General features: G+C 42.0%; 2 protein-coding genes across 5 annotated transcripts in view; one reads left to right on the top strand and one right to left on the bottom strand.

The window, feature by feature from the left end:
- Nucleotides 1–5,384, bottom strand: part of DGKE (diacylglycerol kinase epsilon) — a 24,545-nt gene extending 19,161 nt beyond the window's left edge. For 2 of the 4 annotated variants that reach the window (XM_032448243.1, XM_015879663.2), the window contains exons 1-7: nucleotides 4,703–5,367; nucleotides 3,149–3,308; nucleotides 2,648–2,767; nucleotides 1,596–1,739; nucleotides 1,009–1,166; nucleotides 676–727; nucleotides 417–530 (exon numbers count right to left, since the gene is read on the bottom strand). In XM_032448243.1, the coding sequence (XP_032304134.1) occupies nucleotides 417–530; nucleotides 676–727; nucleotides 1,009–1,166; nucleotides 1,596–1,739; nucleotides 2,648–2,767; nucleotides 3,149–3,308; nucleotides 4,703–5,157 (1,203 nt within the window). In that variant the 5' untranslated portion in view covers nucleotides 5,158–5,367. Of the gene's footprint in view, nucleotides 1–416; nucleotides 531–675; nucleotides 728–1,008; nucleotides 1,167–1,595; nucleotides 1,740–2,647; nucleotides 2,768–3,148; nucleotides 3,309–4,702 lie in introns of all 4 variants that reach the window. The other 2 variants (XM_015879662.2, XM_032448244.1) reach the window with 2 other exon arrangements.
- C18H17orf67 (chromosome 18 C17orf67 homolog) lies at nucleotides 5,380–11,318 on the top strand. The gene is made up of 5 exons (XM_015879665.2): nucleotides 5,380–5,497; nucleotides 6,306–6,570; nucleotides 7,218–7,318; nucleotides 10,120–10,259; nucleotides 10,842–11,318. Exons 2-4 carry the CDS (start codon nucleotides 6,516–6,518, stop codon nucleotides 10,234–10,236), a joined length of 273 nt encoding a protein of 90 aa, XP_015735151.1. The 5' UTR covers nucleotides 5,380–5,497; nucleotides 6,306–6,515; the 3' UTR covers nucleotides 10,237–10,259; nucleotides 10,842–11,318.
- The last annotated feature ends 420 nt before the right edge of the window (nucleotides 11,319–11,738 follow it).

Consider the following 11,738-nt stretch of genomic DNA (forward strand, 5'->3'; position numbering starts at 1 on the left):
AAACAAAAAGCACTGTTAGAAAAAGACACACATATGAAGCCTACAGTAAATGCTCACGTGTAGTCAGGACCAAGCCTTGTCATCTAAAATGCACGTAACACACTTGCACATCAGGGCAACTGTGCAGAAAGGCTGCATCACTACAGCTCACTAATGCCTGAAGACACATTTTCTTTCAGAATAACGTAGACTGACACAGTTTCATAGTTTCATAGTTTCGTGCGGGTTGGAAGGGACCTTAGAGACACAGTGCTGCTCTAAGGGCTGAAAATCAGCTGAATGTAAATATATAACACTAATATTTAATGAGAAGAACTTACGTCACAGTGGAGGGAAAAATCATGTGGAGTGTTTAAAATACGTGTGCAAGTCAAGTCAGCAACTCTAAAGGGAAAGTGACATTTTACTCAACACACCTTATTAATAATTCTGCTGGAAAACAGCGAGGGAGTCTTCTCGCGATGGGCATGGAAATTTAAAGCCATTAGAGCATCAGGTCCTATAGAAAAGTAGTTGTTCATTGTGAATACCTGTAAGAGAAGATTTCTATTTATGATCTTATTAAGGATTATTAATTAGGAATTAAAAACCACCACAATTATTGGGAAGTAGGTAACCAGAAATATAACCATGCAGGTATTCCACAGAATCCATGCTTATAATTGCAAGCCATACCTTTGGTTTCCTTAAGTTGTAGTACCCTTTGCTTGTCACTTGAACTTTCCATCTGAAAAACAACAGCTATTACTTAGACTTGTGACAAAGAAACTATTCTCATTATCAAAGCGGTAGCTAAGGATCTCAAAAAGCTCAAATTTAATTAAACTAAATTGCATCTTGAAAGAATTAAGCACTGCAGAACAACTAAATATAGACCGATTTTGGACCTCAGTTATTTTGCAGTTTCCTAATCCACTTAGGAACTTTACAAACACTGCTTTAATGGAGTATGAGTAGGCCTAAGGTAACATTTGGTTCTACAGAACTGATCTTTCCACTGTTCCTTACCTGTCCAGCACGACTCCATCTGCCTCCATGACATTTCGTAAGATTTGTTCCACAGGGACTTCTCCAGCATAACCTGCACCCCAGCCCAGTGTGTTGGACAGGTCATTACCTGTTCCCAGAGGTAAAATTGCAACTTGTGGAATAAAGCGTTCTTGCCCCTAGAATACAGAAGCAATGCACGTTAGCTGCCTTTACAGCATTCATTTCCCACCTTCTCTCCCCAAATGTTTGAGTTATATAAACACCATTAGCCTTCAGAGCAGCTTGTTACCTAGTGCTGAGCAACACAGCTGCTGCTATTAGCACAGCAGATGGCCAGCTGAAGCACACAGCAAGGATAATGCAAATAAAGGCAAGGTTAATCCAAAGCTTTTATATATTTTTCTTGAGCTACAGGGATTCACAACACAATGCCTCTTTGTCCCTACTATATATAAGCAGTTCTGCAAATATTTCTCTATTCAGGAAGATGAATGTTATTCAGGAAGATGAATGTTACAAATGCAGGTAAGAGATTAGGCTATAGCATTTCAACAGCTCTAAAACTCATCTCACCATAAGACAGCTTTTCATTTGAAGTACAATACCTTTATCTTCATTTCATCGATTGCATCCAGGACCCAGCCAACTGTACCATCCCCACCACAGACAAGAATCCTGGCAGCATTGCAAGGCAGCAAGGAACACAGTTGCAGTGCTTTAGCAGGTGTGATTTTGCTAAGATCAAAAACCTAGAACAAAGAAAATCAGTTCTGTAAGTTCACAGAACAGGACTCGGGATTTACCTCGCAGATAAACAACTTCAGGACGTTCATTCCAACATAAAATAAACATCCTCTATTTATAATACCACATAAGCAAATGAGCTGCATTGACTTTTTATGAATTCGATTCAGTCTCCAAATGTCACAAAATTGCTCCAGGTGCTCCGCTAGCAATAAGTGCCATTGATAAATCAAGCTGACCAAGTCCTAAGAAAATCCATCCAGTTACACTACATGGAATTTTCTAAAGATGGAAGACTTCAGATGAAAGTTATTTTAAGATATTCAAGATACAAAGAGGACTATTTTTTAAAGCCTTACTGAGATGCATTGAAAACAAAGGCATAGTGTTTTATATTAGTCTGTATTCTAAGGCTGTGTTTTGAACTTCAAAAGAAGAATATTAAGGTGCAGCCAGGAAATCCAAGAACAACTGCCTGCCGTTACATCAACATCCTGTGCCAACTCCGAGGGCTCTAAGGGGAAAGTGACAGCACAGAACAGCAACTGCCAACACTGCCATTGTCACAAGTAAAGCGAGGATTTGAACACACACATTTCAAACCAAGACTTACATATTTCATTTTCTAAGAACAAGTAGACTACTTTGAGAGCTGGCTTCTTATTATCAGAATTACTACCTGCATTACTATAAATAGAACACGTACAACTGTAGGATGAACCAGAACCAACACGAAGGTGGGAAGACCTCCACATTTTAGTCTTCCTGTGAACCAGTTCTTTCCAGCAGAACAAACTGCGTGCATTTGTTTCCTTTACTCTTCCCCAAGATCTCACTGCCATTATGGAAGCAAAGTGATATCGATTCTGATTTAAATTCTTATTTTATTCCAGTGAATTTTCACTGCAATTACCTGAATGGGGTTCAGCAGAATTTTAAACTCTCCTAGTAAAGTTTCGCCCATGTTGTTCCCACTACGAGTGTTTGCCAGTACGATTACCGGGATCCAGTGCTCTCTGCAGTAAGGAACCACCTGCAAAAAGGCAACAATAAACGACTTGCACTAATTCTGCCTGTTTAAAAATGTCTCAGGTCTTGCTCCAAAACCTGTCCCCCTTGTGTGTCGATTAGCTGAAAGTCAACAAAACATACAAGTATTTTCAGCACACAACAAGGCTGAACATTTCCATTCGTTGGTGGCCAAGACAAGACAACAACACTCCAGCATTAGATAAGCAACAAACCATGACAGAACTGTTCAAGGAGTGATGTTTCTCACACATGGTTTTGGTATGCAACACTTCTTGTGATGTAAAAAGAGCACTTCTTCCCACATCTTTATCCAATTTTCAGATCTTATTAAAAAACGGAAGCCAGAGAATATATTAAAAAGAAAGAAGCAGTAGATGGTTACCTTTTCATAATCAGTTCTTCTGTCTTTACGCATCTGGTCGATTGTAGACAAGTAGTAGGGTGGAATAATTAAGTCTTTGAATTCTCCAAAGGTGCATTCCTGAACCTTTAAGCAATCCAACATGCATTCATCATGGACAGTGCACTGACACCACACACATCTGGAAAAAAACACCAAGAATCAAGAAAATTCATCCTCAATTAACCAGCATATCAATTTTGTGTATTCATTTTAGAGGGACAGTAACTCTGGAACGTACTCACTGTACGCACTGTTACAAGGAATAATCTGAGCACATTACAGAGAACACTGTGCAGTCTATTGAATTCCAAATGACAATCTATTGGCTACAAAAAGAAATACAGAACTTGATCACGTCCTTGAATGTTTAGGGAAATGTTTGAATTCTATAAACTAAATTACTTTTAAATTACATTCTTTAACTCAAAAAATCAGATGCTATATTCATCTGCAGTGGGTGCAATATAAACAGTCACACTCAGAGCTCGTATGTAAACCTCAACTCCTCCCCATCTTTACTGAGCATGTTCTACAGTACAGTTTACTAATTTAAAATGTTACAACTACATTAAATACCTTTGTGAGTATATTTCTTAGAAGAGCTAATATTCTCAAGTCTGAACCCCAAAACATCACACGGTTCTGAGCAAGGGGTTTTGTTACACAAAACCGCTCAGCTTTTGGGCCTACTTTAAAAGCCATCCTGAGAAACAGCAGAACAAGAGGGAATACGGCAGCACCTCCTGCCAGCCTCTGCAGAACATTAATCCTCACTGGCCACATCCAAAGCCTTGGTTTAAGCAGCTGTGGAAGCTATTTTTGGAGTCTTTCTGGTTAATCCAGCACACAACTAGAGCAGCACTGACATATGCCCTGTGCTGTGGACAGTGAATATCAAATCACTGTGTTTTCTTCCCCTCCTATTTCTACATCCCAAATCCCATCCCATTCCTATTCTGCTAGACACGCTCTCTGTTCTGGCCCAGTGTGCCCAACATCTATGCCGATAACTTCGAAAGCACCCTTACTGACGGCACTATGAGCCTTTGAATATTTTCTTATAATCTTCTTATCATTCTTACTACAAACTGTAACAATAGGTTGTATTAAATCAGCTCTCAAAACCTCCCTATTAGCTTATTCAGAGTGTCATTAAATGGGAAAAGCAAACCAGTCACGGTGCAGTTGCTTGTTCTAACTGCACCGATCAGATGCCAACAGTGCAGTTCCTCGTGCTTCTTTTGGCAATTTGCACCATGGGCTGCGCCACTACAACCATCACACTGTACAGATACGTCAGAACCTTTTTGTGTTTTGGTGGCAGACATAAGATCTCTTGGGCTTAGTCTTCTAAACACAGTTCTATAGTAGTTAGCATCTCACGCCGGTAGACACAAGAGACAATATCTCAACCTATGAGTGAAGCTACTGACCAGAACCAATTTTCATTTTAGGTTATTTCAAATTAGTTTTGTGGCAACGTGTTCCAACAACACAACGGTACATACAGCACAGAAACGGCAGAAACCCAACCTGTAATCGCAGAGCTTGGGCTGCGTGCCGCACTGCTGCCTGCACACCATGCAGTGGCTGCACAGCGGGACGTTGCCTCTGATCCAGTGGTGCTGCATAGAGCCGCGTGCTGCTCCTCCTTCGCTCCTCATCACGATCTCCTTGCAGTGGAAATGCTGCTCGGCCTTTTTCAGACACCCCTCGCAGACCCGCAGCCCGCAGCAGCAGCAGAATGCTCCTCGCAGGATGTGCTGAGCGCACACGCAGCAGTAGGACGGCTGCACGAACAGGTCTGTGTAATGCCAGTCGTGTTTGCTCTTACAGAAGATGTCACGGATCAGCATCTGCCGCCGGGAGCGATGGGAGCTGCACCATAGAGTGACCAGCACCGGCAGCAGCACGGCACACAGCGTCCAGAGCAACAGGCTCCATTCGGCCAACACCGAGGACAAGGCCCCGCTCTCGGTGCCCGCCATCCCCGCAGCCTATCGCCTCACATCCACAGTACGACGAACCCGGGGCTGGCTGCCCGCCATGAGGAAACGCCGGGCGGCTTCAGGGAGCAGCAACCGATCCGTGTTTGTCTGTAAGCGCCTCCATCCGACACAACCGGCTGCAGAGCTCAGCGCTGCCCTCAGCCAGGAGCCGCACCGACACCAGCGCGGGGCAAGGCCGCCATGGAGCTGAGCACGGCGGAAGAGGAAGTGGCCGCGGCGGTTGCCAGGCAACGGGAGCCGCACGGAAGTGATGGCGGGGATGGGGGTGTCATGGCCGCCGGGAAGGTGGCGCCATTAGAGCCCAGCGGTGACAGAGCGGGTACGGGCATGGGGTGCTATACAGCTGTACGGCTTCACGTGGAGCAGCACTTAAAACATAGCGACACTTGGTGGTATGAGAACCCGCAGTTCTGTGCGTCTCAAGAACAAAACATCCATCAGTGACCAAAGGTCTTGCAGGGCACACAGCATCCTGGGGCCTATCAGCACCCAAATACACACACACACAGACACACATATATATACATATATACACATATACACACACACATACACACATACACACATATATACACACATACACACACATATACACACACATATGTGCACATATACACACATACACACAAACATATATGCACACATACACACATATATACACACACACACACATACACACACACAGGCTCCTCCCTGCAGGCCCCGGTGCTCCTCGGTGCTGCTCGGCCGTGACACTCATGACCCAAACACATTATTAAGGTCCCATCCTTATCCCACTCTGCTCCATGGTGACGCCATTGACCTCCCTGTGTTCAACCAACCTGTCCGAGAAATAAGAACGATGTGAGTTGAGCTGTGTGATTCTATGAGTGTGATACAAACTGCTCCGTGTTTCCACAGGGCTGATTTGGCTGCCTGAGAGTTAAACCAGGTTAATGGAGCCCTGTGTTAGAGACAGGAATTGTTCCCAGTTCAGGGCTGGGTGTCTGTGCTCCAACACAGCATCCCTTTTCTGAGCCCATTGCTGTGCTGTGTAACGCAGGCTCCTACTTTCACACCATTCAAACACCCCGCGTGGCTCACAAGGAAAAAGTGGAAAAACGCTCTTCTGGTTTTTTTCCCCACAGGAACACAGTTATTCTCTGTTATGCTGAGAATGTTGGAGCAGATAATGGCCACATTGAAAACTTCGCACCAGATGTCTTCAAAGTGGTACTATAAGTCACATTAGGTAAAGCACAAACAAACATCTGTGACTGACGTAGCTACTTCAAATAGGCTCATGCCTCCGTCAGCGCGACTCAGACTGGAACAGGCTGAGAGAAAGCAGAATCAGAATGAAGCAGTTACTTGTGTTTATCTTCCTCCTGGTCCTCATGACCGCTGTTACAGGTAGGAGTCTATATAAAAACAAACCCGTGCGTGTGTGTAATTCTGGAGTAAGAGATGCAGAACATATTGTCATAATATTAGTGCTTTGTATTTTAGGATCTTCATATTTCATTTTTAATACTTAACTTTTTCTACATTGCAGGCGTCCCATGATCTGACTTTGAACAAGTGAGCTATTGTATCAGATATTTTACTCTCTGCGTGCACACTGCAGTCATTTATTCTATAACCAAAACACTGCTTTATGAGCTTATAATTTTAATATTATTTCATTAAACTCTCCTTCACTTTACTTAGAAAAATAATCTTGAAAAGTAAAGCAAAACAGAAGGGAAAAGAATGGGAAGAGTTACTAACTTCACTGATTAGGTGGTGCTGTTATATTTTTTCAATGCAGGCGGTAACATTAATATGTAGGATTTGTTACATGCTGGTGGGAGCAGACTATAGAAAGCACAAGTATAAAAATGGTTTAAAATTCCACTCGTATCTTCTGGAATGCAGCATCCCCTGGGAAGGGGCTGCAATGAAAGAACACTTTGTATATGGACAAAAATAAAGTTTGGAGACATTTTGTTTTACAACTGACAGATAAAACATTAACTTGATGCTAATTTCCTAACTAGCTGCTGCTTTTCCATCTGTAGACACTTCACCGATTTTGACTGAGAAAGAAGCCAAACAGATTCTGAGAACCCGTCGTGAAGACAGACAAAGAAAAGCTGGATTCCCTGATGAGCCAATGAGGGTGATTTATGACATTTACTTTTAAATTGCATTCATTAAAAAAAAAGAGGGGTTAAGGGTAGGAGGGAGGGAGGGCAAGTGCTTAATATTAGATTTGTATAGGTAAAATTCCAAAGAGAACGTTATGAATATCACCTACTTAAGCAGCTGAGTTCTTCTGTGAAATAATAAAACGCTCTGTTGCCTTCTAGTGTCAGGTACCATTCTGTAAGTGCTAAACATTGCTCAGGATGTGTACAGGGCAGAAATTATTTATCATGGTTCAGAAAATGCCAGTTAGATTAATGAGAAGAAAGTGGCTTTTCATTTATAGAAACGTGGAGTTCATCGGGTTGTTCCCAAGAACGGAAATAACAGGAAATGTCTTCTGCTTCCAGTACATTCTGCACTCAAGGCAGAAAGGAGGTGCAGGTGTCAGCGGTCAGCGTGGAGGTTGAGGTAGCTCTACACCAGCTTTGAAATCACTTACATTCATTTGCTTTGTTATGAATGTTGCAGCTGAGATGGTTCGTTATGACACTGTAGAGATTTCAGCTGCTATGTTAATGCAGCAGCACTGGTTTTGTGTGTAATATTTACATTTATTGATCTCTATCCCAAATTACAACAAAAGGAACATGAAGGAATTTAGGAACCTTCTGTTTTACGTGCTTCAAGAAGATCTAACATATAATTCTGTGCTTCTCAAAAGTTACTTAAGGTATTTTAAAATTAGTGCCTATTCTGTTCCAAAGTAAATAAACTGAGCTAAAATTATATGGCTCTGAAGAGGGAAAAGCCACAGAATCTGGGAAGGACAAAATCGATTGTGCGTGTATGAGGAATACAGGGGCTCAGTTTAGCAAGGTGCCGAACACTTCTGAACTCTATAGGGCATGAAGAGCACTAACTACGTTGCAAGGCTGAGCTCAGTGTGTGCCACACTTATGGGGACAGCTAGTGGTTCCCTCTTTCCAATGGTTATTGTATACAAGCCAAAAGAATCCACCTGGCAGTCCTGGCCATACACAACTTCCAACATACACACTTCTCTGTCAGCAGTGATGGCCACAGCAAATCAAAGCTGTCACAAGAATTCTACACCAAGCTTGTTAACAACCCTGAACAATTGAGGCTGTATGACAGCACCAAGAAACCAATAGGTGTTTGATTCAGAGTTGGGGTGGTTTCCATGCTGTTGTTCAATACGCTTTGCAGTTGTTGAAAATTGGTGGGAATACATCCCAACCACACTAAAGCTCAATGTAACACCATGATTATACATACATTATATAGTAAATATCTTAAATATAGGATCAAACAACAGGAGAGTGGGATCGAGTTAAATTCTGTGTTACAGGAAGTGAAATGCGTGCAGGCAGAGAGTAGAGGGAGCTCGGCCTAGAGAAGCATTTGATTACTGAGCTCTGCTGCTCTGCCCTGGCCACTCTGCAAATGCTTCTTTGCAAGAAAATCCAAATGTAAGAGTATTTGTTTTTCTCACTAAAAGTCAAGGTTTTCAGTAGAAAATAAAATATCCTTCAATAAAAAATCCATCCCTCCTCCCCAGTGGAACAACGAGATTTTCAGTTGTGAATGAAGGGGCAATGGCTGCTGTGTCCCTGTGCACAATTCTACCACAGACTCAAAGAGAAAAACTGATTTTGTATGGATTCTTTGTAGCAGAATGAAATTAATGCTGAGATGAACCTGCCTCTGTTCAGCTTTTTTAAGCAAAAGCTGTTTGTCGAGGCCAGCTCATGCTGAGCTGAGGAATTTGCAATTCTTTGAGACACAGTTTGACTTCCACAGTGCTGTTTCACTAAAAAAAAGCCCATTCAGTTACAGACAGGAAGATCTGCCATCTTTGATTATTTTAAAATATCATTGATGCTATCAACATATTCTAATCTTACTTTGACCAAGGCCCTGCTTTTTATCGTGAGGAATCTTTTCAGTCATATAGTCCTCTTCTCTGCAAGTCCATTTCGCAGCCCCACAGAGGGACTGGCGCCAAGGTGCTTTGCACTGTGAGGAACACAGAGCACAGTGAGAGGCAGGATGCTCACGCTTCCTGCTGCCATCCTGCACCCGCCTTCTGGGCAGCTCAGAAAGCAGAGAGCTGGATGACAGCAGGAATGCTTGGCTTGTGCAAAGGGTTTATGCTACAGCTTCAATTGCTGCCTTACCCAGCGTGCTGAGCAATGGGCTGCAGTTCTGAAAAAATCCCTCTCTCTCAGTAGGTTTATGAGCTACATGCACTAGCACTGTAACTTTATAAAAGCAAATTTTCTTCCTGATGGAAGTCAAGTTTTTGGCACATGACTCACTTAGTTTTGACAACTTACACCAAAACCCTCCAATTCATATTATTTATATTTTACACAACATCAGTCAGCACTGATGCAAAGTGCCTATTGGAACCCTTCAGAGTACTGCCACGTATCTGATCAAAGTTTAATGCAGGAATCAGTTACCAGAAGAGACTACAACAAGCCTGTCTATGAGATTCCTTTTGTAACCCAAGGACCAGCAGAGGCTTCTGCGTGGATATGCCAATAAAATACGTGTATACAGAATGCTTAATTTATGAATATTGTTACGAAATTCTTGCCCAACACCTTTACTAGTCTGGCTGATATCAATCACTACGTATTGCTACGTTACAACAAAGTGACTAGAAATCTCATTTCAATACATTTGATAATTCTCAGAGGTAAATCAATGGTCCTTGTATAAGCTGTAAAACTGACCTGCTTCGTTGGCCTGACATCAGGCCCGAGTGGTTACATAACTAACTTACATCTCCTTGTCTTTAAGTAGGAGCATATGCTTTACCTCCAGCGCTTGGAGCAGAGATCAGAAGAGCAATTCCTGGAGCACTGGTTGAATCCACACTGCTTGCCACACTGCAACCGGGATTTAGTCCATCCAATCTAATGGTCTTGCCTACTCTGTGATTGGTATATCTCTATTTCTTTTACAGTGCAGACAGTGAGATTTGTCAGCCAGGATAAGCTTGAATTCTCACCATAATAGCGATACTGTGTCACTCACAGTCAACTTCATAACATAAAAATTGCTGATTTGGGAGCATACTTTCAAAAGCATTTAAGCAGTGAAATACAAGGATGGTATCTGTCAGGGCTGATGCGATTTGAAAGTTAGAAAGTTCATCTGCTTAAAATTATGCTAGGCGTCTATTTGTACCTGTATGCACCTAAATGCCTTTGAAAACCTGGATATTGGGGCAGACTTCAATGGAGCTCTTCTAATCCACAGTAAGCCAAAGGTCTGCAACTTATTTAACAACAAAACCACAAGATTCGCAGCCCTGAGCCCTGGGAGGTGAGTGGGAAGATTTCAAAAAGCCTCACAGCTGAGACACAGCTGCAAGCTGCCTCACTGCTGTCCTGCTCACAGCGACAGGAAGAATTAATGTTAGAAAGGTGCTTAAAAGATTTGAAGCCTTTCGTATGTTATTAGTAACGCCAATTTCTTCATGTGTTTTAAATCTATTTTCCTTTTTTTATTTATTTCTGCAGATCTCTTCATGGCCATGGAGGAAGATACGTACTGTGACTGTGCTAAGGACAAGATTATTACTGCACTGGCTATATGCTCATTGTAGAGCTGGATCTCTTTGCCATAATTATAATCCTTGTGCTATGGCAAAACTTCCAAACATAAGTAGCTACACATATTACAGACCAACATACATTTTCCATATGTAAAGAAAATAATGATTGCATGCATGAATAAATAAATGGCTTTCCTCCAAATTCCGAGCTACAAGCAAGAATAAATCAGTAATGAGTCTAAAGGATGCTTTCTAAGAGGACAGCTTTGAACTGTCTGAAGTAAATGCAACTTAAATAGACCTTGGAGGAAATGTTAATTATAGTTTTGTAGCTTAAATAATGTTATATGAAGACACCACATTTATGCAATGCTGATCTATGTTCAGTTGCTTGATGAGTATTTTGTGTATTCTTTCATAATAAATGCTTAATTGAAATCCACTTTCAGATGATTCTGTTATGCTGTACTTTAACAGCATATGCTACAAAAGATTACTGGAAGTGAGGCTCGGGACTGCAAAGTGATTTCTTCTTGTATTTCAAGTATTTCAAAGTGAGGACTTTCTGAGTCCAGCAGGTGGGAAGGAATGGGCAGTCTGATCACTTTGTGGTTTCTCAGCAAATCTTTTCCCATTCCTTTTAATTCTCAGGTCATCGTTATGAATCCAGCCATCCCCCTTCTGCCTGTGTGCCTTCCTAACTTATGCCTTGTGCAGAATATCTTGTATAATTAGATGATACCTGCTGAACACCATGAGAGAGGTCTTGATTGCTCTTATCTAACAGTTATGATTTGTAACAGCAATAGAATCAGCTGTGGACTGACTCAGGTAACAGCTCAGCTTCACTGCAGTCACACTG

The sequence above is a fragment of the Coturnix japonica genome, chromosome 18, assembly GCF_001577835.2.
Source record: "Coturnix japonica isolate 7356 chromosome 18, Coturnix japonica 2.1, whole genome shotgun sequence".
Classification (NCBI taxonomy): Eukaryota; Metazoa; Chordata; class Aves; order Galliformes; family Phasianidae; genus Coturnix; species Coturnix japonica.